The sequence below is a fragment of the Dromiciops gliroides genome, chromosome 4 (assembly GCF_019393635.1).
Source record: "Dromiciops gliroides isolate mDroGli1 chromosome 4, mDroGli1.pri, whole genome shotgun sequence".
In the NCBI taxonomy this organism is placed as follows: Eukaryota; Metazoa; Chordata; class Mammalia; order Microbiotheria; family Microbiotheriidae; genus Dromiciops; species Dromiciops gliroides.
In genome coordinates, this window is record NC_057864.1 from 234,422,734 (window position 1) to 234,450,003 (window position 27,270).

General features: G+C 39.0%; 1 protein-coding gene across 1 annotated transcript in view; it reads left to right on the forward strand.

Annotated features, from left to right (window-relative positions):
• The window catches only part of DNAH2 (dynein axonemal heavy chain 2), a 129,208-nt gene that overhangs the window by 19,507 nt on the left and 82,431 nt on the right, over window positions 1–27,270 (forward strand). Inside the window, exons 11-14 of the mRNA XM_043999770.1 lie at window positions 249–454; window positions 2,667–2,796; window positions 3,229–3,411; window positions 4,415–4,629. Coding sequence (XP_043855705.1) covers window positions 249–454; window positions 2,667–2,796; window positions 3,229–3,411; window positions 4,415–4,629 — 734 coding nt within the window. The remainder of the gene's footprint in view (window positions 1–248; window positions 455–2,666; window positions 2,797–3,228; window positions 3,412–4,414; window positions 4,630–27,270) is intronic.

Here is a 27,270-nt window from a genome sequence, read left to right on the forward strand (position 1 = left end):
AGCTACAGGTTCTATCTCCATCATCCTCATGTTCCTTCTTCACCTTAACCTCTTAAAATCATCATCACTATTACCAATATCCTAGACCTAGCTTTTTATTCTTCATTCCACCCCAGTAGTCTGTGCCTCTTACTGATCCTATTTACTAGATACAGTATGATCATATATAGCAAAATGCCAAACTTCTAGCTGGGAACTCCTAGGCTAAGAAGGGGGAAGCAGTAGACCAAATGTGGAATCTCTTCTAGGTTTGTGACTGCCAGTACCACTTTGCTCGTTGGGAGGATGGCAAGCAGGAGGATATGCCCTGTTTCTTTGGTGCAGAAGGACCCCAAATATCACGTAATTTGTCAGAGATTGAAGACATCTTCCACAAGAATCTGCACATGCTACGAGCTGTTCGTGGGGGTATCCTGGATGTCAAGAACACATCTTGGCATGAGGACTATAACAGGTTAGGAAGGAGGAGACAGGAGGAGGGCTGAGTAGAAATAGAAAAGTGAGTAGAAGAGTAGGAGGTGACAGGATCCAGGAGGGTAAAGGGACTTGTCTGATGCATGTCTTTAAGAGTGAGGTTTGGACTGAGAAGAAAAATATGCACATAATTAGCGGGTAGAGAAAACCCAAGAGAGACAAGACAATAGTCATATGGCCTCTGGATGCCCTCAGTGAGCTCAAGACACTTGGAAAAACTACATTGATGCTGTCTAAAAGGGATCAGTACAAGTGATTGTTGAGTTGCTGTCGGTGACCTTTGAAAGATGTTGGAGATTGGGAGAGGGGCCTCAGGATTGGAGAAGGGCAGATGTTCCAATTTCCAAAAAGGAGGGTAAAATGCACCAGGGAACTTGAGTGGGAAAATTCTAGAGCACATCATTAAAGGAACAGTTTGTAAATACTTAGAAAGGAATGCAGCAATCACTGAAAACCTGTTCTTCAAGACCAGGACATGCCACATTAACCTCATGCCCTTTTCTGGCAGGTTAGCAAGACCAGGAGAGTAGGAACATATTATAGAAATAGTGTATTTTATGTTTCGTTAAGCATGTACCAGAGTTTCTCATGCTAGTCTTGTGGTCAGGATGGAGAAATATTGGGTAGGTGATAGGTGAGATTGGAACTGTTTTGGGCTGGGTCCAGCTAAGAATAGTCATATAGGCTGATGTCACTTGTCATGACACCTGTAGTGAAGTTTTCTAGGGAATGTGTCCTTGGTCCTATGTTATTCAACTTTTTAATCAATGGCTTGGTAGTATAAAAGTAGGAGGATCAGGTGGATGTCAGAGTCAGATTGATGGGCTGAATTGAATAAGATAAAATTTAATTTAATAAGGAGAAACACTTGGGTTAAAAAATCAATTTCATAAGTATAGGATAAGGAAGATATGACTGTTTAATAGTTCTAGTGAGAAGGATGTGACAGCCTTGTGGACTCACTTCAAAGCAATAGTGTGACATGCCTTCCAAAATCCTAATGCCATTCTAGACTGCATTAAAGGAGGCATAGCATCCAGAGGTAGGAAGTAATGATTTCACCATATTCTGAAATGGTCAGATCGTCTCATATAACTGAACTCTGTTGAGTTTTGGGCACCACATTTTAGGAAGGAAATATATAAACTATAATGTGTATAGAAGAGGGGATAGTGTTCAGGCTGGAGAAATATGGCATATGAGGATTAGTTGAAGGAACTGGGGTATTTTGCCCAGAAGGGAAAATTTTATAGGAGAATATGATAGCTGTCTTCAAGAATTTATAGCCTTTTCATATGTAAAAGAGATTTGATTTATTCTTTTTAGGCCCAGATGTGCCCAGCCCTTCTCCTGCTAGGAGCAATGAGTCAAAGTTTCAGGCAGATGTAGACTTGTTATAGGAAACAAAACAAAAAAACAATTTTGTAACAGAAAGAGATGCCCAGAAGTTGAATGGGATACTTTAGTAGGTTCTGCTTTACTGGAGGTCATCAAAATCTAGACAACTACTACTTAGAATTATTGTAGAAGGGATTCTTGGTTAGGAATGGGTTGGGCCAGGTGACCTATGCCTGTGATGCCTGCTGTCAGAGAGGCCTATGGAGCCAAGCAGATCTATTTGAGTTTGGGAGTTTCTATCTGTGATGGGCCAAGCCAATTGTGTGTTTGTACAAAGTCTGGCATTAATTTGAGGAGCTCCAAGGAGTGTGGGTGAAGTTCATTGGGTAAGTCACCAGGTTGCCCAAGGAAAGATGAACCAACTCAGAAATAGGTCAGAGCTACCCTGCCAATCAAAGTGGGATCAAGCCTCTGGGTAGCCCCAGCACATGCAGTCTAGGCAAGCTGGAACCACTTTTTAGAAAAGAAGAGGGAGGGCAGCTAGGTGGGGCAGTGGATAAAGCACCAGCCCTGGATTCAGGAGGACCTGAGTTCAAATTTGGCCTCAGACACTTGATAGTTACTAGCTGTGTGACCCTGGGCAAGTCACTTAACCCTCATTGCCCCGCCCCCCCCCAAAAAAAAAGAAAGAAAAGAAAAGAAGAGGGATAGTATGATGTAGCTTCTGAGGTCCCTCCTAACTCTTAAAATTCTGTGATTTTGTAAAGAGACTTAAAGGATCTGAGGTGGGGTTGGGCAGAGCCCAGGAATGAGGCTCATTCATTTCAACATGTCTCATTTTGCAACTGGTATAGGTTCCGGGCAGGAATCAAAGATCTGGAAGTAATGACACAGAACCTGATTACCTCGGCCTTCGAGACAGTTCAAGATGTAGAACATGGAGTGTTGCTGCTGGACACCTTTCATAGACTTGCAAGCCGTGAGGTACCTGCTGCTTCCTGAATTGTTTTGTTTTGTTTTTTGGTGAGGCAATTGGGGTTAAGTGACTTGCCTAGGGTCACATAGCTAGTAAGTGTTAAGCGTCTGAGGCCGGATTTGAACTCAGGTCCTTCTGACTCCAGGGCTGGTGCTCTATCCATTGCGCCACCTAGCTGCCCCTTGCTACATCTTTAAATCCACCTGTTCCCTTCCTTACCCAGGGACTACCCTAAACTATATCATGTCCACTTCACACCAAGTCACCAACACCTTAGCACTGCTCTTAGGATCACCCAAGAATGGTGTAAATATCTATCAGCATCCTCCCTAGAATGATTCCCACACTCTGGAATTGCTAAGAGTGGGGGATCTCCCTGGACAGCAGTACTCAGGAGTTCAAAGAACTTCCTTCCCCAGCTCCTTCTATGTCTTTCTTAGGCTATAAAGCGAACATTTGACAAGAAGGCAGTGGACCTGTACATGATGTTCAATGGGGAGCTGACTCTGGTGAACCGGGAACTGAGCAAGAAATGGCCCTATATACCTCCATATATGGGCCAGTATTCAGGTCATGCCTTTTGGGTACGCACCCTGCGTCGTCGCCTTGATCGTACCATGAATGTAAGTGTTCTAGCATCTGCTTAGTGTCCACTGGCCTTACTCTTTCATCCCGCAAGCCCTGTGCTTGGTTCCCATTCCATACCTTCTATATTTCTCTTACAGTAGGCCCCTAGTTCGTACTGTCTCTTTTCTTATGTCCTTTTCTTTCTTTTCTCCCCCCCCTTTTCTGCCCCCCCCCCTTTTTTTGCAGGGCAATGAGGTTTAAGTGACTTGTCCAGGGTCAGTAGCTAGTAAGTGTCAAGTGTCTGAGGCTGGATTTGAACTCAGGTCCTCCTGAATCCAGGGTCGGTGCTTTATCCACTGTGCCACTTAACTGCCCCTGTCCTTTTCTTTCTCTTCTTTCTCTTCTTCTTCTTCTTCTTCTTCTTCTTCTTCTTCTTCTTCTTCTTCTTCTTCTTCTTCTTCTTCTTCTTCTTCTTCTTCTTCTTCTTCTTCTTCTTCTTCTTCTTCTTCTTCTTCTTCTTCTTCTTCTTCTTCTTCTTCTTCTTCTTTTTTAGTGAGGCAATTGGGGTTAAGTGACTTGCCCAGAGTCACACAGCTAGTAAGTGTTAAGTGTCTGAGGCCAGATTTGAACTCAGGTACTCCTGACTCCAGGGCCAGTGCCCTATCCACTGCGCCACCTAGCTGCCCCTAAAAAATTATTTTTAACATGTTTAAAAAATTCTTTTGAGTTCCAAATTCCTTTCCCCTGGCCCCTCTCCCACCCACTGAGAAGCTAAATAATATGATAGCCATTATACATGTGAAATCATGTAAAACATATTGGCTATTTTGCAAAAAAGCAAGAAAAATAAAGTGAGAAAAGTATACTTCAGTTCCACTCAGAGTTTATCAGTTCACTCTCTTAAGGTATATAACATTTTTTTCTGGAGGTAGATAGCATTTCAGTCTCTCAACTAAGCTTTCCAGCCTTCAGGTAAAAGGCTTTGGACTAGATTAAGTACTAGAAGTGTGTGAAAAGTATGGCCTACTTGTATGCTTTTCCTCCCACCCCTCTTTTTAGTGCCTCTCCTCTGCCCATTTCTTGCCTCACATTGGCACTGGGGAAGAGAGTGTCCACACATACCAGCAGCTGACCCAGGCCATGGATGAAATGGTTCGAAAGACCTTTCAAGACTGGACACAGACTGTGGAAAAGGACAGCATTCGGCGGCTGGACACCCCACTGCTAGGGATCAGTGCGGAGAAGCCAGGAATGCTGGATGTCAACTTTGACAAGTATGGGGTCCCTCATCTCTGTCCCTCTTCCCTGACCCTTCTCACGGTTCTGTCTTTTGTTGCCTTGGTCCCCATCCCCATTTATCTCTCTGGTTCACTTTATAACTTGAATTTTTCACTTTAACTTTTTAAAAGAATTTTATCAACTCCTTCAAACAAGAGCCAATGATTAAGGCATACTGCCACCTGGTGTTTCTGTTCCCTGGTCCAAACCACGTGGTCCATGTTTCTCCTGAGCTTCAGATTGGAGAGGGAGGAGGCAAGTCTTTGAGCAAATCCTTCTTTGTAGATTTATAAGCATTATTTTGCTTGGTTTTACAAAAATTATAAAAGGTAACAGTCAAGTAAATATACAATGCAAGGGATATTTTACCTTTAACAAGGCAGAATCAAAAGAACTGACAAAGTCAGGAAGCAAATAAGATGCTTTTGTTCTATGTCCCTTTCTAGGCCTGTGTTCCCTTTATCCAACAAAGCAAGCATTTAGTAAGCCCTTAAGTGCGAGGCACTGTGATAAACCCAAAGGATACAAAGGAAAAAAGCAAAACTAGTCCCCAACCTCAAAGAGCTTATAGTCAAAAGAAAAACAACATTTATATGGACCATGCAAAGGACATACGAAGTAGATGGAAAATAGGCTTAGAGGAGAGGGTATTAGCTCCTAGGGGGCCTGGGAAAAGCCTCTTGTGGAAAGTGGGCTTTGAGCTGATTCTTAAAGGAAGTCGGGATTCTAAGAAGTGAAGGTGTCAGGAGGGAGAGTATTCTAGGCATGAAGAGTGACCAATGCAAAGTCACAGAGATGAGAGTTGGAGCAGTATGTGTAAGGAATAGCTAGGAGGTCAATAGGGCTGGACCCCAGAATGTATGTAGGGGGAGTAAGCCTAAGAAGACTGAAAAGATAGAATGGGGCTACATTTGTTCCTAGAGATAATAGGGAGCTGCTGCAGTTTATTGAAGTAGGTTCACTTGGTTAGAACCATGCTATAGGAAAATCTCTTTGGCAACTGTGGATTGCAGATGGACTGAGGAGGACTGAGATTGACCAGTTAAAAGACTATTGCAGGGGGCAGCTAGGTGGCTCAGTAGATAAAGCACTGGCCCTGGATTCAGGAGGACCTGAGTTCAAATCCGGCCTCAGACACTTGACACTTACTAGCTGTGTGACCCTGGGCAAGTCACTTAATCCTCATTGCCCCGAAAAAAAACAAAGCAAAAAAGACTATTGCATTTGTCCTGCAAGGTGTGACAAAAGCCTGTACTAGAAAAGTGGTCGTATGAGTAGAGAAGAGACATATATGAGAGATGTTGTGGAGAAAGAAGCAACATTCAGCAGCTGACTGGGATGAGTAAGAATCAATTGAGGATGTTATTATTGTTGTTTGTCCTTTCTGGAAGAGGATCATGACAGATGTCATGACTTACAATGAATTGGATTTAAGTGAGGGAGGGCTGTGCAAGGTCACCAACTTCACTCTCTCCCCCAGAGCCATCTGGTCCAATGGCAAGATATATATCAGGACTACTAGAGATGACACCAGATGCTTTAAGGCAATTGGGGTTGAGTGACTTGCCCAGGGTCACACAGCTAGTAGGTGTCTGAGATGAGATTTGAACTCAGGTCCTCCTGACTCCTGGGCCAGTTCTTTGACACTGAGATTGAGGTATTGGGTGAATGGGAAGATGATAATGTCCTAAACAGTAATAGGGAAGCTTGAAAAGAGGACTGTGTTGGGTGAGGGGGGCGGGCAGAGATATAATGAATTCTGTTTTGGACATGTTGAGTTATAGAAGACTCTGGGACATCCACTTTGAAATATCCACATAGAAGTTGGTGATACTCAGGTGAGAGACAGATATATATTATTATTGTTATTTTTTGTGTGTTGTGTGTGTGAGGCAATTGGGGTTAAGTGACTTGCCCAGGGTCACACAGCTAGTTAAGTGTCAAGTATCTGAGGTCAGATTTGAACTCAGGTCCTCCTGAATCCAAGGTCCGTGCTCTATCTACTGCGCCACCTAGCTGCCCCGAGAGACAGATATAGAGTGACTGATAATCAATCCATCAGTGTGGCTTCTGACTCCAAAAGAATTCTATCAGCCTCTGTATTTAGATTTATCTTACCTCATAATTAGAATATTAAAAAATGACTGGGGTTTGTTCACTCTAGATTGTTAACATCTAGCTCTCTTTCTAACTCAGTTTAAAACCCCATAGCCCCCTAACATCTACAGGCTATCCAGAACTAGTCAGTTGCTTGAACTGAGCAACTTGCTTTGGATTTAGCTACATGTATATGGAGTTTCACCTTTCTAGGTGAATCAGTAATTTAGTTGGATATTGTGAAAAATAAAGTTTATCTTCAGCTGTTTCCATAGAAAGCATTTCAGATCCATTTGTTCTTTGATAGAATGCCTTCTTTTAAAGAGACCCTTTCTCATTTCTAGTTCTAACTGTTTAAAGATACTGAAATGTACTTTTGGGGAGATTTAAAGAAATTTCAAGGGCAATTTTGACTGTATGGAACACTTTCATATAAGATGTTATGCTACTGTAGTTTCAGAAAAATTTGTATTTTAAATTTTCACTGGTGATAATGGTCTACAGTTCTCTTTCTCTATCTTGTCCCACCTCACTTTGGGTATCAGGATCATATTTGCCTCAGAAAAGTGGTTTTGTACAGTGCAGATTTTCTGTATTATTTAGAACAATCTTCTAAGGAAAGGGATTAATTATTCCTTTTTACAGAAAAGTACATCTTTTGAAAAATGTTATTTTGGGGTATGAACCAATCTCCTTTGTTTTTTGGAATATGCCATATTCTCATACTCTTATTTCTTATAATTAAGGACTAGTCCTGAGTTTTTATAGTCAATTTGGGGCACTTTGAGTTTATACCATAAGGAATTAGGAGTATTTAACCTAAATGAGAAAAAATCAGCAAGACCAATTCTTTGCAAAGGAGTGAGGTAGGGGTGTTTTTTCATTTCTTATTTTTTTTATATCATGCTTATTTGTAATTTTGCAACATTCATTTTCATGTGCTTTGTGGTAGTGGTTTTTTACGTTTATATTATTATAGTCATATATTGGGGTAGACAGGTGGCACAATAGATAGAGTACTGGGCCTGGAGTCAGGAAGGCTCACCTTCCTGAATTAAAATGTGACCTCAGATATTTACTAGCCATGTGACCTTGGGCAAGTCACTTCACCCTGTTTGCCTCAGTTTCCACATCTGTAAAATGAGCTGGAGAAGGAAATAATAAACCATTCCTGTATCTTTGCCATGAAAACCCCAATTGGGGTCAGGAAGAGTCAGACATGACTGAAAATAACTGAACAACAGTCATGTATGTTGGTTTTTTTTGCTGTTTACTTTACTCTTTATCTGATTGTATAAATCTTTCTATTCCTCTCTGTTCATCATATTCAAAATTTCTTGCAGCACAGTGATATTATGTTACATTTATGGACCACAGTACCCAATTGATAGGCATCTTCCAATTTTATGTTATCATGAAAAGTATTGCTATAGATCTTTTGGTGTATATGAGAACTTTCTTCTTAACAATGGACTGCTTGGCGTCAAGGCTTCATAATGGGGGCAGCTAGGTGGTGCAGTGGATAAAATACTGGCCATGGAGTTAGAAAGACCTGAGTTCAAGTTCGACCTCAGACACTTGACATGTACTAGCTGTGTGACCCTGGGCAAGTCACTTAACCCCAATTCTCTCTCACATACACACACACACACACACACACACACAAAGCACTTCACAATGGAATCTCTGGGCCAAAGATATGTATATTTTAGTCACTTTATTCTGTTATTTCAAATTACTTTCCAAAGTGGTTGTACCAATTTACAATTCTACCAACAATGCACTGGTGTACTTATCTTTCTTTCTTTTTTTTTAGTAGTATTTATTTTATTTTCCAATTACATGTAAATATTGTTTTCAACATTCATTTTTGAAGATTTTGAGTTCCAAATTTTTCTCCCTCCCTTCCTTCCCTTCCCCTTCCCAAGATGGCAAGCAATCAGATAATAGGTTATTTATATATACAATCATGTTATACATATTTCCATGTTAGTCATATAAAAGAACAATCAGAACAAAAGGGAAAACCACAAGAAAGAAAAAATAACAACAACAAATAAAGTGAAAATAGTATACTTTGATCTGTATTCAAACTCCATAGTTCTTTTTCTGCATGTGGAGAGCATTTTCCATCATAAATCTTTTGGAATTGCCTTGGATCATTGTATTGCTGAGAAGAGCTAAGTCTTTCACAGTTGATCATCACACAATGTTGCTGTTACTGTAGTGTACTTATCTTTCTACAATCTCTCTAAAATTGACTCTTCCAATCTTTTGTTATCTTTGCCAATTTAGTGGGTATGAAAACTCAGGGTCGTTCTGATTTTCATTTCTCTTATTATTAGTGATTTGGACTATTCTTTCATATTCTTCAATATTTCTAACAGTTTATAGTTCTATTGAGAGCTTGTTCATCATATCCTTTAGCCACTTATCTATTGGGGAATGGCTTTTTGCGTTATTTAAACACACATAAATACGTATACACACATATAGGTATCTATAAAATATATCAGTTATGTATTTTGAATACCAAACCTTATCAGGGAAATTTTATTTTAAAAAATCTTTTTTTGGGGGCAGCTAGGTGGCACAGTGGATAGAGCACCGGCCCTGGAGTCAGGAGTACCTGAGTTCAAATCTGGCTTCAGACACTTAACACTTATTAGCTGTGTGACCCTGGGCAAGTCACTTAACCCCAATTGCCTCACTAAAAACAAAACAAAAAAAACAAACAAAAAAAAATCTTTTTTTCTATATGATTTTTTCTTCTAAATGCATTAATTTTATTCAGATGCTTTTCCATTTCATATAATGACACTTAACTATTTTATCTTTTGTAATTGCCTTTATTTGTTTGGTTAACAATACAACTCCTACCCATAGCTGTGAAAGGCATATGATTTGCTTCTCTTTATTTTTTTAAGTAGTATTTTGTTTTATTTTCCTCTAATATTAAGGTTATTTATTGATATATAATATGATATAAGATATTGGGCTAAGCTTAATTTCTGCCAGACTGTTTCCAGTTTCCCCAGTATTTTTTTTTTATTAAATGAGGGGTTCTTTCCTAAATAATTTAGATTCTCTGGTTAATTTAATACTGAGTTATTGAGTTCCATTGTTTCTGATAGTCCCATGTCTAGACTATTCCACTGATCTACTTCTCTATTTTTTTTAACCAATATCAAATGTTATTAATATAGTTCGAGGTATGGAAGTTCCCTTCTTGCCAAGGCAAACCCCTCTACATGTACCAGAACTTCTTTTCCATCCTGTCTTTTCCCAGTGGATTGCCCCCTCTGTCATTCCCACTCTTTCACTTATCTTCAATCTCTTCCTGTCTATAGGTTACTTCTCCACTGCCTGGAAATATCTCTCCTCCTCATAAAACACTTATTTGATCCATCCATCCCCAATAGCTATTGTACCGTATCTCTCCATATTTTTGGAGGCTTAACTCCTTAAGAAGGCTGTACATAAGTGGATAGAGCACCGGCCCTGAAGTCAGGAGGACCTGAGTTCAAATCCGGCCTCAGACACTTAACACTTACTAGCTGTGTGACCCTAGGCAAGTCACTTAACCCCAATTGCCTCACCAAGAAGAAGAAGAAGAAGAAGAAGAAGAAGAAGAAGAAGAAGAAGAAGAAGAAGAAGAAGAAGAAGAAGAAGAAGAAGAAGAAAGAAGAAGAAGAAGAAGAAGGCGGAGGCTGTACATAGTAGATGCCTCTGTGTCATTTCTTCTCACTTTCTTCTTAACCTTTTGTAGTCTGGTTTCCAACTGAGAGAAAAGACCCTTCTCTTTGGACCCTTCTCAGAGCCCTAAAGATAGTGAGTTTAGTTTCAAGCCTCATAACTTTGTTGCCCAAACTTCCCAGCAGGGGGCTGCCTGGCACACAAGGCTCTGAGGAGGCAAGGGCCCTGGGACTTGGGCCCAAGCAGGGCTTGGAATGGGCCCTGTACTTTGTGGGAGCCAAACTAAGCTGGGAGTTCACCTTGAGGCACCCAAGGTGATTCCCATGTGACCCCAGTATTCAAACCCTGACTTAAGTTTTATTTATTGACAAGTTATGTATGTTAACACAGCACTGTTCTAGTGAGGAATGGACATTTTGTTTTTGTTTTTTTTGGGTGGGGCAGTGAGGGTTAAGTGACTTGCCCAGGGTCACACAGCTAGTAAGTGTCAAGGGTCTGAGGCCGGATTTGAACTCAGGTCCTCCTGAATCCAGGGTTGGTGCTTTATCCACTGCACCACCTAGCTGCTCCCAGGAATGGGCATTCTTGCCCAGAATAAGGTTATGTCCTAGTGTCACAATCTGATTGGTCGACTAGTACAATCTGATTGGTCGATTTTAATGGGGCAATCTGATTGGTTGTTACAATTACCATATATGGGAGGCTGGTAAAATAGGCTGTAGTTGGTTCTTTCTGTAGTGCCCTATGGATTGTAATATTGTAATGTGATTGGTCAAGGGGGACCCTTGGTGGGTATAAATCAAGGTGGGCGGGGGGACTTACTTACTTACTTACTTACTCTGGCACATTCAGGAGAGTGGCCATCTTCTTGAAGATGAATAAAGAAGCTCTCTACCACACTCTACGGCCTGCTTGGATTCTTTGAGCTATGAGCTGCTAGCAACACTTGAGCTGTGCAACACTATTCAAGCTGTTAGCTGTGCCACTAACACAACCTCATCATCAACTGAAATTACTCTCTCCAGAGTTATTAACAACCTCTTAAATGCCAAGTCTAATGACCTTTATTCAGTCCTTACCCTTCTTGACCTCTCTGCAGATCTTTGATCCTCCTGATCACCCTCTTCTCCTTGATGGTCTCTTCTCTTAGGTTTTTGTTATACTCCTCTTCCCTGGTTCTCTTCTAATCCATCCTACTGCTCTTTCTCAGTCTCCTTTGCTGAATCTTCATTTAGGTCAACCCCAATAACCGTGGTTAATGGTTAACCATAGAGCTTTGTCCTGGACTTTCTTTTCTTCTCCCTCTACTGTTTTGCTTGGTGATCTCATCAATTCTAAAAGTTTCAGTTGTCATCTCTATGCTGGTGATTCTCATTTCTACTTATCTTGCCTTAATCTTTCTGCTAACCTCCAGTCTTACATCTCCAACTGCCTAGCACATCTAGAACTAGCTTCCCCCTAGACATCTTCAATTCAACATGTCCCAAACTGGACTCAATATCTTTCCCCCAAACCCTCCCCTCTTCTTAATTTCCCTATTACTATTAAATGTACTAGAGAAGGAAATAGCAAACCATTCTAGCATCTTTGCCAGGAAAACCCCAAATGGGGTCATGAAGAGTCAGAAATGACTGAACAACAACAACAAAATTGAATGTACCACCATCCTTCCAGTCTCTTAAGCTCCCAATTTAGGTGTCATCCTTGACTTCTCATACTCTCTTATCTTGCCCATCCCTGCCCTGCCCCCTGCCCCTTATCTGATCTGTTGCCAAGGCCTATCAATTTTATCTTTGTAACATCTCTGGCAAATGTCCCCTTTGACACTTTCATACCTTCAGTATAGGTCTGTGTAACCATATATTTGGACTACTACAATGGCTTGCTGGTTGGTCTCCCTGCCTGCACACTCTAGTCTATCTCTACTCAGCAGTCAAGATGGTCTTCCTAAAGCATAAGTCTGACCCTGTGCTTATTAAATTCCAGTGGCTCCCTGTCACTCTCAGGATGAAATATAAAATACTTTATTTGGCATTCAGAGCTTGTCATAACCTGGCCCCTTCCTATCTTTCCAGCCTTCTTACAGCTTATATTCCTCTAGGTACTCTGTGGTCCAGTGACACCAGCTTCCTTACTGTTCCTCAAAAAAACACTCCACCTTCAGAAGACTGGGTGTTTTCTCTGGCTGTGTCCCAAGTCTGGAATGCTGTCCCCCCAGCCATCTCCAGTCCCAGGTTTTTCTGGCTTCCTTCAAGGCCAAGCTAAAATCTCACCTTCTACAAGAAGCCTTTCCTGATACCCCTTAATGCTAGTGCCTTGCCTCTTTTGATTATCTCAAATTTATCCTGTGTATAGAATGTTTGCATATAGTTGTTAGCATTTAATCCCCTCCTTTAGACTGAACTCCTTGAGATCAGGGGCCATTTATTTTTTAATTTCTTTTGCTTTTCTTTGTATCCGTGCTTAGCACATAGTAATTGTTTATTGACAGATTGACTATTCCCCCTTCATCCCAATCTTTTTTCATTTTTTCCCCTTAATATTCTACATCTTTTGTTTTTCTACATGAATTGTTCTTGTTTTTTTGAGTTCTAGAAAGTATCCCTTTGATAGTTTAATTGATATAGCATTAAAACTGTAAGTTAACTGTGGTAGTATTGTCATGGCCCAGCCATGAGCACTAAATATTCCTCCAGCTATTTAAATTATTCTTTATTTCTTTAAGATGCACATTGTAATTCAATCTATACAAGTATTTCATGTGCCTGTTTGGTAAATTGATTTCCCCCAATATTTTTTTTTTTTTTTGGTGAGGCAGTTGGGGTTAAGTGACTTGCCCCCAGGGTCACACAGCTAGTAAGTGTCAAGCGTCTAAGGCCAGATTTGAACTCAGGTACTCCTGACTCCAGAGCTGGTGTTCTATCCACTGCACCATCTAGCTGCCCCTCCCCCAATATTTTATGAGTTTTGCAGTCATTTGGAAAAGGATTTCCCTTTTTATTATTTCCTCTTGGATTTTGTTAATATTATATAGAATGGCTATTGATTTTTGTCAGTTTATTTTGTAACTAAAACATTGCCAAAGCTATTAATTGTCTCAATTATTATTATTATTGTTTCCCTCAGATTTTCCAAGTAAACCATCATGTCATCAGCAAATAGAAATGGTTTTATTTCTTCATTATCTATCTTCACACTATTAATTTCTTTTTTTTTTTTTGGCGGGGCAATGAAGGTTAAGTGACTTGCCCAGGGTCACACAGCTAGTAAGTGTCAAGTGTCTGAGGCTGGATTTGAACTCAGGTCCTCCTGAATCCAAGGCAGGTGCTTTATCCACCTAGGTGCCCCCACACTATTAATTTCTTTCTCTTCTCTTATTGTTATTGCTAGCATTTCTAAAAATATTTCAAAGAATAGTGGGGAGAGTATATAACTTTACTCCTGGATTTATTGGCAAAGTTTCTAGTTTATCCCAGTTGCATATGATGCTTACTTTTGGTTTTATGGTATTAAATATTATTTACTTTTTATGATAATAAAAAAATTTCCCTATTCCTATACTTTGTGTAGGGTTTTTAGTATTAGCTTGTACTTTGCCAGAGGCTTTTTCTATACCTATTGATATAATCATGTGCTTTTATGTTTTTAATTTTTTGTAATATTATTAATTATAGTGGTTGTTTTCCTCATGTTGATCTCTGGTATAAAAATAGAGATTAGTCATAAATGATTTCTTGAATGAGTTGTTGTAGTATGACAGGATAAAATTATTTAAAAATTCGAGTTGATATTCCATTTTGTGCTTTATCATTCTCTAGTTTAGGTAGAATCTAGTAGAGTACTTTTTTCCTCAATTTTGAAGAATATATAATATCAGAACTAATTGTTCTTTAAAAATTTGATAGGGGGCAGCTAGGTGGCACAGTGGATAAAGCACTGGCCCTGGATTCAGGAAGACCTGAGTTCAAATCCAACCTTAGACACTTGACACTTACTAGCTGTGTGACCCTGGGCAAGTCACTTAATCCTAATTGCCCACAAAATAATAATAATAATAATAATTTGATAGTATTCTCCTTTGAATCTATTAGGACTAAACCTTTTTTCCCCTTGTACTTAGTTCCTTTGTAATTAGTTTTCTTGAGGTGGGGTTATATTAGATTTCTATTTGGTCTAATGTTAGTTTGGCTATTTTATGCTTTTCAAGGTATTCCTCTGTTCCTTTGATATTTTCAGTTGTGTTGGCATATATAGTAGATTCTGATCATTCTTTTTATGTCTTCTGGTTTTGTTTTTTTCATTTTTACGTTGTTGATTTTATTTTTCTGCCCTTAAAAAAAAAATTGGTTGGCTAAAGGTTTTTCAATTTTGTTAATCTTTCCAAAATATCAGCCTTCACTTTTGTTAATCATTTCCATAGGGTTTTTCCAATTTATTTATTTTCTTCTAACTTTTAATATCTCTTCTTTTGTGCTTAGTTTATTTCTGCTTATTGGTTAGCTTTCTAATTTTAAAAATACATATTTATTTTATTAATTCTCTCCTTTCCTATTTGTTAATGTCTATTTATACAGATCTAATTTCCTCCCTGAGGACTGCTTAAACTAAATCCCAGAAATTTTGCTGTTTCATCATTATATTCTTTCTCAGTCATTGTTTTTATACTGTATTCTTTAACCCATTCATTATTTAGCGTTTCAATGTTAAATCTTTGTTTGGGTCTGAGTCTTTTATTTTTTGCTCTCCAATTGCTAATTTGCAATAACTTGTCCTTCCACATAGTCAGTTTTGGTAAAAGTTCCACATGGTGAAAAAAATGCATTGTCTTTAGCAGTACCATTTGGAAGAAATCGTAAGTATTCAGTCTAGCTTCTCTAGCATTTATTCAATTCTATATTTTTCCTTATGTTTATCTTTCTGTTAAAGTTTTCCAAAACAGAAAGAGGGGCATTAAAATCTCCTGCCTCTATTATTTCAGTAGTTTCAGTTGTGTCTGACTTTTTGTGACCCCATTTGTGGTTTTCTTAGCAAAGGTACTGGTGTGGTTTGACATTTCCTTCTCCAACTCATTTTACAGATAAGGAAACAGACAAACAGGGGTAAAGGGACTTGCCCAGGGTCACACAGCTAGTGTCTAAGGATCGCTTTGAACTCGTCTTCCAGACTCCAGGCCAGGCACTCTATTGTGCCACCTAGTTGCCATCACTATTTTATTGCTTTGTTTTCTTTTAATTAATTTTATTTTTCCTTAATGAATTTAGATGTGATAACCACTGGAGCATATAAGTTTAATATTGCTTTTGTGTATTGTCCATGGTTCCTTTTCAGTGTAACATGGTTTCTTTGTTTATCTTTTTTTATGTTGTGAATTTTTTTGCTTTATCTGATAGCATGACCATAATGCTGCCACCCCCCCACCCCCCCCCCTCGCCCCTGCCACCAATTTTCCCCTCATTCACTTAATGTGTAGTAAATTTTCTTTAGGGTTGCTAAATGTCATAGTGTATAAAGTGCTAGGCCTGGAGTCCAGAAGGCTCATCTCCCTGAGTTCAAATCCAGCCTCAGATATTTAATAACTGTATGACCCTGGGCAAGTCACTTCACCTTGTTTGCCTCAGTTTCCTAATCTATAAAATGAACTAGAGAAGGAAATGGCAAACTACTCCAGTATCTTTGCCCAAAAAATCCTAAATGAAGTCATGAAGAGTCAGACACAACTGAACAACAACAAACAAGAAATTTTGTTCCAGCTCCTCATTTTTATTTTGTATTTGACTTTATTTTTTGCAGATTGTGTTTTTTGTTTTCTTATCCAGTCTGTGAATTTTTTTTTCATTTTATTGACTCATTTAATCCATTCACATTTAAAGTTTTTATCTTTTCTTCCATTTGTCTCTAATTAGGATTTCTCTCTCTCTCTCTCTCTCTTTGGTAATTTCTCCTTTTCTGTAAAGAAAGTATTTTGTCTCTTTTTATTTTTTCTTAATCTACCTTAAGGCAATCCTATTGCTACTGGCTTTCTTCTTTTTACCCCTGCTACCCTGTTTGTTATCTTTTTTCCTAATGTCTGAGTTTTACTTAATAGCTTTTTTTCCTTTTATTTTTTACTTAGTCATCGAATTCTTTTCTTTTTTCCCCTCTCAGTTAAGTAATTAAATTAATCTCTCCTACTTCTATTAATTTACCTTTTGTTGGCTATTTAAATTTCCTGCTCCTTTTTCTTTCTTTGTTTTTCTTTGTTTCTTTCCTTCTTTGTTTCTTTGTTTCTTTGTTTCTTTGTTTCTTCCTTCCTTCCTTTCTTTCTTCCTTTCTTTCTTTCTTTCTTTCTTTCTTTCTTTCTTTCTTTCTTTCTTTCTTTCTTTCTTTCTTTCTTTCTTTGTTGTTGTTGTTGTTTGTTTTTTGCGGGGCAGTGAGGGTTAAGTGACTTGCCCAAGGTCACAAAGCTAGTGTCGAGTGTCTGAAGCTGGATTTGAACTCAGGTCCTCCTGAATCCAAAGGCCTGTACTACTTTGCTGCCTCTTCCTATTCCTTTTTCTAAAGAGGATTTCTTTCCTTCATCCTCTTCATTAATTTTCTTTCCATTCTGTCTACTCTTGACTTTTATTCTTTGATTCATGCTCCTTATACCTCTTTATTTCTTTTTAGTCTCCTTTTTTCCCAGGGCAAAGCCATAGAGAAAGTTGACAGGAAGTAACCCAGAGCTAAAATTACATGGGGTTACAAAGTATTATGAGGAATATGCTACTTTAAATGATGGGCTGTGTCATAGCTAGTGCTGCTTTGGTTACTGCTTCACCTGGAGGTGTGGGGACGGAGAGAACCACATGTGACCATGGTGGAACATGCCAGGAATGTGCTTCATTTTGAATGGTAGTTGACTCCTAATCTTCTGCAAGGCATCCATAAGGTCAAAGCCATGACATGCAATAAACCTTATAACTTTTTGCATCTTTAAAAAATTTTTTTAATTTTAAATTTTTCCCAATTACATGTAAAAACAATTTTAAATATTTTTTTCAAAATTTTGAGTTCCAAATTCTCTTTTTCCCTTCCCTGACACCTCCCTGAGCTGGCAAATAATTTGATACAAGTCATACATGTGTAGTCATACAAAACATATTAGCCATGTTGTGAAAGAAAATAGAACAAAAAAAAAACCCAAACAAGAAAAATTAAAGAAAGTTTTTTAAAAAGTATGCTTCGGGGGCAGCTAGGTGGCGCAGTGGATAGAGCACCAGCCCTGGATTCAGGAGGACCTGAGTTCAAATCAGGTCTCAGACACTTGACACTTACTAGCTGTGTGACCCTGGGCAAGTCACTTAACCCCAATTGCCTCACCAAAAAAAAAAAAAAAGTATGCTTCAATATGCATTCAGACTCCATTAGTTTTTTGGTTGTTTTTTTTGGTTTTTTGTTTTTTGCGGGGCAATGAGGGTTAAGTGACTTGCCCAGGGTCACACAGCCAGTAAGTGTCAAGTGTCTGAGGCCGGATTTGAACTCAGGTCCTCCTGAATCCAGGGCCGGTGCTCTATCCACTGCGCCACCTAGCTGCCCTATTACTTTTTTCTCTGGATGGCATTTTTCATCATAAGTCTTTTGAAATTGTCTTGGATCATTGTATTGCTGAGAATAGCTAAGTCATTCACAGTTGATCATTGTACAATATTACTGTTGCTGCGTACAATGTTCTCCTGGTTCTGTTCATTTCACTTTGTATCAGTTCATGTCTTTCCAGGTTTTTCTGAGAGCATTCTGTTTATCATTTCTTCCTTTCTTTCTTTCTTTCTTTTTGGGTGGGGCAATGAGGGTTAAGTGACTTGCCCAGGGTCACACAGCTAGTAAGTTTCAAGTGAATGAGGCTGGATTTGAACTCGGGTCCTTCTGAATCCAAGGCCAGTGCTTTATCCATTGTGCCACCTAGCTGCCCCTATCATTTCTTACAACACAATAGTATTCCATCCCAATCATATACCACAACTTGTTTAGCCATTCCCCAAATGATGAGTATCCCTTCAACTTCTAATTCTTTGCCACTACAAAAAGAGCTGTTATAAATATTTTTGTACATTATATAGGTCCTTTTCCTTTTTTTTTAAATCTCTTTGGGATACAGACCTAGTAATAATAGTATCTCTGAGTTAAAGGGTATCCACAATTTTTTTTTTTTTTAGTGAGGCAATTGGGGTTAAGTGACTTGCCCAGGGTCACACAGCTAGTAAGTGTTAAGTGTCTGAGGCCGGATTTGAACTCAGGTACTCCTGACTCCAGGGCCGGTGCTCTATCCACTGCGCCATCTAGCTGCCCCGGGTATCCACAATTTTAATAGTCCTTTGGACATAGTTTGAAATTGTTCTCCAAAATCTTTGGATCAGTTCACAATTCCACCAACAGTACAATAGTGACTCAATTTTCCCTCATTCCCTCCAGCATATATCATTTTCCTTTTCTGTCATATTCACCAATCTGATAGGTGTGAGGTGGTACCTCTGACTTGTTTTAATTTGCATTTCCTTAATCAATAGCGATTTAGAGCATTAAAAAAAACTTTTAATGTGCAATATGTCTTTTTGTTCCATCACTTATTTTACATGATTTGGCATTGAGTTAATCAGATTTTGACATATTCTTTAATTGTCCCTCGTGAAACTCTATATCACATTGAATATTAAATGTACATTGACAAGTAGACATTTTTCCCCAAGTCCTCACCTTGATTATAGTCCACAGATTTTTTTATTGGGACTAAAGCAGTTAGGTTCCCAGACCACAGCAGCATGTTTATCTCTATATCTTGGATAAATTTATTTTGTGATGTATGGAATGGTACAAGATTGTGTTTTAGTTTTTCATTCCCTTTGGGAATTTCTTTAATTCTAGAACAATTTTGCTACTCAATATATCAATATTAAATATCAAATTAAAACTATTTTATCTTTCTCTCAATTGGGACAAGGCTTCCAGGTCCACTGGAATTTTTTTTTAAATCCAAGTTTTATCAGTAATAATCATCATTTTTCAGTCTTGAGTATCCCCAGCTTTTAATTGTTATTGTTTTGTCTGTGGTGAATGTTTTTTCTTCATAGCAATGGTTAACAGCTTTTTTTGTGTGTGAGGCAATTGGGGTTAAGTGACTTGCCCCCAGGGTCACACAACTAGTAAGTGTTAAGTGTCTGAGGCCGGATTTGAACTCACGTCCACCTGACTCCAGGGTTGTGCTCTATCCACTGCACCACTTAGCTGCCCCTAAGAAATAGCAAAGATTTTTTTATTTTTGCAGGGCAATGAGGGTTATGTGACTTGCCCAGGGTCACACAGCTAGTTAAGTGTCAAGTGTCTGAGGCTAGATTTGAACTCAAGTCCTCCTGGATTCAAGGCCAGTGTTTTATCCACTGCACCACCTAGCTGCCCCTGGTTAACAGCTTTTTTAAAAAAATTAGGGGCAGTTAGGTGGCACAGTGGATAGAACACCGGCCCTGGAGTCAGGAGGACCTGAGTTCAAATCTAGCCTCAGACACTTGACACTTAACTAGCTGTGTGACCCTGGGCAAGTCACTTAACCCCAATTGCCTCACCAAAAAAACAAACAAAAAACAAACAAACAAAAAACCCAAAACAAAACAAGACAAAAAAATTAGACTTCTTGAAGTTCTTCCAAAGCCAAGAAGCCACTGTAGAGGAGTCAGTAACAATATGTCTAGCTGCTAGATCCCTCAAAAGGTCTTAACTTTTTTTTCCCCCCCGAGGATTATTTAGGTAGTTTTTCAGCAGTGGTTTGTCAGTTTTCACCCTTATGTTTGGTGCATATGATTCTGTTTCATTATGAAATACTTCTCTTCCCCATACCCACAACTGTTGCAATATCTCTAACAGTACTTGAAATATGCTCTTTAAGGATTATGACTTTTGAGATTTCTTTAGAGTAATCTCACTTTTAAAAAATCACTGAATTACAAATGCAACAAAAGTGAGCAATGAAATACATCTGTATGGTTTGAAATCCAGTGCTCAACTGACAGAGAACTACTTCCAGATGGGGAAACCTGTTGAGTCTGGTTTCATCTGGCCAAAGTCACATGTTCCACATTAGCCTAGTATCAGCAGGAGCACTCACTTGACCTTTGCTGCCAGGAAATGAAACCATATCAGAATGATTTCTTGGTCCATATAATTTGCATACCATTGTAGACCAGTATGTCTGGACTTGGATGCACTTGGAGGGGAGTAATGTATATCCCTGTAAGCCTTCTCTGAGCTGCATGGTATAGTATGACAAGACTGGAAATATAGGAAGGGGGTAATCCATAACAACAAGGTTGTGGACCAGAATAAATAGAGTATTATCGATGAGGGGAGAGTTTGCTGATGATGGTAGGTAGACAGCTTAGAGAATGGCAGGAAAGCAAATGGTACGCTGACTCTTCCTACTGGCCTAGTGTGGTATGAACGTGAGAAAAGGAGCAATCAGCATTGTAAAGGATGGCCAAGTATGAGGTGTCATTTGGAGAAAATCAGGTTTCTAGGAGAAGATGCCTAGTATAAAGGAGTTTGCTGTTCACTCATTTCAGTCGGGTCTGACTCTTCATGATCCCATTTGGAGTTTTCTTGGCAAAGATTCTGGAGTGGTTTGCCATTTCCTTCTCCAGATGAGGAAACTGAGGTACACAGGCTTAAGTGTCTGAGGTCAGATTTGAACTCAGGAAGATGAGTCTTCTTGACTTCAGGCACAGCACTCTATCCACTGCTCCACCTAGCTGCCCCAAAAATTAAGCAGGAGAGGTCAAAAACAAGAAACATCATTTCGTGGAACACTTGGACATTTTAACTTGTATTCATTATGAGCATAAGCAAAAAAAAAAAAAAAAGCCACCATGGAGATAATTGCAGAAATTCAGTGAAAAAAACTGATATTATGCATACAGTTAAATACCTTAATATTCAATTATTTCAGTGCAAAGACAGGCACAGAGTGGGGCAGCTAGGTGATGTAGTGGATTAAGCACCAGCCCTGGATTCAGGAGGGAGGACCTGAGTTCAAATCTGACCTCAGACACTTAACACTTACTAGCTGTGTGACCCTGGGCAAGTCACTTAACCCTCGTTGCCCCACAAAAAAACCCCCAAAACCAAAAATTTTTTAAAATGAGATAGATAATATTTATTAAGCAAGTGTCTAGCATATAATAGGCACTATATAAATAGCTTAAGACTAGAGGATGCACAAGGGACCAACCCACAATTCAGAGGAGCAAACCTGGCTCTTGCTTCCTGACTTGCTCTCCACTTCCTCAACTCACCGATAAGTTCGTTGGACTGTGCAAGACTGATGAAGAAGGGCTTGTCTCTCAAGAAACCTCAAGTACAAGATTCCATTTTAGGGGACCTCTTAAGACGTTGGGCTAATACTCTAAGACTGAAGAAGTCCCTAGAAGAAATGTGGTATTCATCAAAGCTTGAGGCGTCGACTCTTTTGCAACCCCAAGCTCGTTTCTTTTCCAGGAGAAACCCAAACTGTACTTGTATTGAGTTTGGAGCACGTTATAGGTTCCTAGAGGGAAGGTGAGACTCATTGGAGAGAGAAGTAGAGTTATTTAGAATGTGGTTACCTGTTAGTCCTTTGTACATTTTGTATTTCCTGAGGGACAGAATAAAGGTTGTCTTGTTAGATTGAGTGCATGAGAGCCTGGGGCCACTTTACCTATGTCTGTCAAGCCCTAAACATATACATATACACATTCTTAGGGGAGAAAGCTGGGTGGGGGCATGAGCCAAGGAGTGACTTCTGAGAAATTGTCAAGATTAAACCCAGAACATGAAAGCACAGAATATGAGGTGCTAGGCTGTAGGTTACAGGACAAATGACTTTATAAGGTTCCCAAGACACCATTTCCCCCCTGGATAGCTATTATAGATAATAACCCATTTTCTACACAATATGTTCCCTGTCCCATCCACTTATTTCCTTTCCTGTATGATGAAGGGTTCTTCTCACTGTTCCACTTAAGTATTCTAATCCTGAATCCTTTGGGAGTTATTTAAAATTGCTTAGGGTTTCCTACATCAGAAGTACATGGGGGCAGCTAGGTGGCACAGTGGATAAAGCACCGGCCCTGGATTCAGGAAGACCTGAGTTCAAATACGACCTCAGACACTTGACATTTACTAGCTGTGTGACCCTGAGCAAGTCACTTAACCCCAATTGCCTCACCCTCCCCCCAAAAAAAAAAGAAGTACATGGTATTTCATCTTCATCATCATTATAAATATATGGTATAAATATATACCATCATCATTATAAATATATACTTATGGTTTCCTGTGGCTGATAAGATTTGCATAGCCTGCCTCACAAGAGCTGTTGTGAGGAAAGCCCCTTGGAATCCTTAAACCACCAGAGCAATGTTGCTCTTATTTTCAAAAACACTATCAGATGATCTATCTTTGTCTGGCCTGTCTACTTTTTTTCTTCTGAGCACTAGAGGGAGATGTTGTTTCTGTTTCTTCTGCCAGCCCCATTTGGTTCATGGAAAAGTGTGAATCCTTTGGAGATTTTCTTTACCTCAGAGGAGGAAACTTCTTAACAGAGTCAGGTCAAGGCTCTGTGTATGAGGCAAAATCTGAAATTTATTTCCTTCATGTTAATGATCACCAGATGCTTTGATTTTTCACTGTAACACATGCAGCTTGACTTAGCACAAAATAAATGCTGATATGCCACAGAGAGTAGAATTTTCTGGCATTTAAAATATGTACAGTTACCAAAAAGTAACTTAAAAAGCAGGAATGTGCTGGAACCAGGATCTTACCAGCTTTGATGATTAAATTTTTCAGCATGAGCAATTATACCTCGGAAATTGGCAAGACCTACAAATCAGGGCTTGATTTATTGTTTCGTAGATTGTCTAGACTTAGAAAATGATGGAGAAAATGTTTGTAATTCAGATTAAACTTAGAAGTGTGTGGTTATGCACTTTTAAAAAAGAGTTAGTTGTTAAACATTTAGCAGCACACTCATAAAAAGTGTTCTTTTGTGCATTCTAGGTAGTGGCTGTCCCCTGATCTGGATTCTAGGTTCTAGGCTGGGGACCAAAATGAAATTCCCACAGTGTAACACCCACTCTGAGCTTCTTCCCTAACCCCCAGTGTAGTTGTTGAGAAGGCAGTTGACTACTTCTCTCTTCAAGGTTCTAGGAATAACCTTGAAGGTTGTTTCTAGTGGCATCACTCATGAGCCCCTATCCTATGTGGCCTTCCATATCAATCAAGCAGTAGAACTCTAATAGCTGCTAGATAAAGATTTTTACTGAGAAAGGATAACAGCGACAGTAGTTAGAAAACATCCGCCAAACCCCAACCTAGGGAGCACATACTACCCTTGCACACCCAAGATACCTGTGAAGAATATGCTCTTAAAGTACAACATGAGGCACATGTATCAAGAGCATGTATGACCAATAATGTGTACCCCCTAAATCCTGAATCTACAAGTCCTTTTTTCTCATAATGTAATCCTCATGAGGTTTTCCTTAGGTTTTATTCTCTGGGCTTGGTAGATAAGTGACTTTTTTAGTCCATAGCCAGTATTTCTCTCTTTTATGAGGAATCACAAACTCTAAAACTGCCTCTCTCCTAGAGAGACTGACTTTACATGTCCATCCATCTGTAGGAGCTTCCTTGGTTTTTGGCCCCTGCTTCCACCACCAATGGACTCTGTTTCTGACTCAGGTTGCTGAGGGACCTTGGATAGTTTTTCCAACTTTTCAAAGTTCACAGGGTCAGATCTCTCTCTGAATTCTTGTTCAACTAAGACCAGGAAAGAATACATGCAAAACAAACAAATGAGATGTGGTCATGAGTGTGAGATTAGGAAGCTGTTTCTTCCTTTCCTCCTCCCTTAACTTCCCCACCACCAAACACAATTCTTGCCTCATTCACCATTAGGAAGGAAAAGAGCAAAAAGGGCTGAAGGAGAGGCCTATTGATTCTTTTTCATGGGAACTCAGTTTCATGACACCTAAGTCATCAAAAGACTCTTTGTCACCATACAGCACTAGCCCAACCCAGGGACTCATGTTCCAAAGTATGTTTACCAAGCTTCCCTATGTGGTTAGATTGGAAGCAAGCTGGAAAATATATGTACATGATCTATATAAACCACCAGGAAGGACAAATTTGAGCATGCTCTAAAGAGTAGGCCCTCACTGGCCAGTCCCTCCATTACATATCTAACTTCTTTTTCGTAAAGACTGTTTTATAGTTGTATTCATAGGTGGACTCTCAGATATTTTATATATTCCTTAGTTATTTTGATTGGACTTTTTTCCAATTCTGCCAGCTGCGTTTTGTTGGAAATATAGAAAAAAGGTGATAATTTTTGTGGTTTTATTTTTATATCCTATTTTAACTATTTTTATTTAACTAAAGTTATAATTTATTACTTATTCATGTTGTAATGTGCATAAGGTTTCTAGGTAACCTATAACATCAGCAAAAAGCAATACTTTTGTTTCTCCTTTGCCTATGTTTGTTCTATTTCAATTTCACTTCTAGAACTATATTATTAGCTATAGTAGTGATGATGGACGTGTTTGCTTTTCTTTGGATCTCATCGGAAAGGCCTCTGGTGTTTCTCCATTAGAAACAATTCTAGCTTTTGGTTTTAGAAGGATACTATTGACTCTGTTACTAAGAAAATATTCATTTATATTTGTGGGTTTTAATATTTTAATAGAAATAGGTGTTGTATTTCATCAAAAGTTTTTCCTTCATCTGGTGTTTTTTTAAATTTTTCTTATTAGCAGTATGGTCTAATATATTAATTTTCCTAATATTGAACCAAACCTGCGTTGCTGGTAGTTGTAATATATACTCTTTTTTTAAAGCATGTTTCTATAGCCTCTATGCTAATATTTTATTCAGTATTTTTCATTAGTGTTCATTAGATATAAGGGTATATCATTTTCTTTCTCTACTTTATCTCTCTTTATTTTAGGTATTAAGGCCATATTTGTCACATAGAAGGTAGGGTGCCTTCCTTATTTTTTGTAAATAATTTATGTTAGGAGTTCATTGGTTTTAGAATATTTGTTAGAATACACTCATAAATCATCTAGTCTTGGAGTTATTTTCTTTGGGAGTTTCTTTTTGCCTCGTTCAGTTTATTTTTTTGAGATTTAAAAAATTCTTTTGTTAATCTGGGCAGTTGGCATTTTTGTAACTGCTCATCAGTTTTTTGGACAACATAATTGGACAACATAAATTCTAAAAGTTTATTTTTTCTTCATCTGTTTTGCATTCTCATTTTTTCACTTTGTTATTTGGTTTTCTTTCCTTTTTTAAAAAATAGATTTAAAAATACCTTTTGTTTTTACTTCATGTTTATCATTCTCTGTACCCTTTTCCCAAGAGCCTTCCCTTATAAACAAAGAATTTTTTTTAAGAGGGAAAAGGAAAAAAAAACCACAGCAAAACTGATCAATACATAGAAAAATATCTGATATAAGCAGTATCCCACACCTATGAATCCTGACATCTGCAAAGGATGGGGGGGAAATGGGGGAGGGGCAGGTTTTTTGTGTGTGTGTGTGTGTGTGTGTGTGTGTGTGTGTGTGTGTGTGTGTGTGTGTGTGTGTGAGATATCTCTTCTTTGGGATATTTTCGTTCTTTATAATTTCTCAATATTCGATTTCATTTATTTGGTATATGGGTCTTTGCATTTACATTGTTGTAGTTATTGTGTATGTTGTTTTGTCAGCTCTCCTGCTTTCACTTTGTGTCTCTTTATGTATGTTTTCCCATGATTTTCTGTGTTTATCATGTTTATTTTGTCTTACAGTATAGTAATATTCCATTACATTTGTATAGTCAGTCCATCAGTCAGTAAATATTTATTAAGTGCCTGTGATGTGCCTGGCACTGTGTTAAGTGTTGGAAAAAGAAATGCAAAAGATGTCTCTGCTCTCAAGGAGCCCATGATCTAGCATGCAAACAAACTATGTACAGGATATATTGGAAATAATCAACTGACCGAAGGCATTAGCATTAAGAGAGATCAGAAAGGACTTCCTGTAGAATGTGAGCTTTTAGCTGAGATTTGAAGCAATCCAGGAAAGCCAGGAAGTAGAAATGAGGAGGGAGAGCATTTCAGCCATGGGGCATAGCCAGCAGAAATGCCAAGAGATGGAGTGTCTTTTACATATGAGGTGTAAGAAGACTGGAAAGATGGGGGAAGGAGGGAAGCAAACATCACTTTGACAGAGGAGTAGAGGATGAACTGAAGATGGATGAGACTTGTGGCCCATCAACGCGCTATTGCGGTAGTTCACCTGTCAGGTGCTAAGGGGCCTGTGTCAGAGTGATAGCTATGTTAGAGGAGGGAAGGGGGTGTAGGTAAGAGATGTTGCAAAGGTGAAACTGACAGACCTTGGCAACGGAAAGGATATGAGGGGTGAAAGAAAGTGAGCAGTCAAGGATGACACTATATTGTGAGCTTGAGGGATTGGGAAGATGGTGGTACCTTCAACAGTAATGGGGGGATGGGGCAGCTAGGTGTCACAGTGGATAAAGCACAAGCCCTGGATTCAGAAGGACCCGAGTTCAAATCTGGCCTCAGACACTTGACACTTACTAGCTGTGTGACCTTGGGCGAGTCACTTAACCCTCATTGCCCTGGGCCCCCCCCCCCAAAAAAAAAACCAAACAGTAATAGGGGGAGTTAGAAAGAGAGGAAGCTTTGGGGAAGAAAGAATAAGGAGTTCAGTTTTGGACAGGTTAGTATCTATAGGACACCCACTTCAAGGCATTTAATAGACAGTTGGTGATGTGAGACTGGAGGTCAGCAGAGAGGT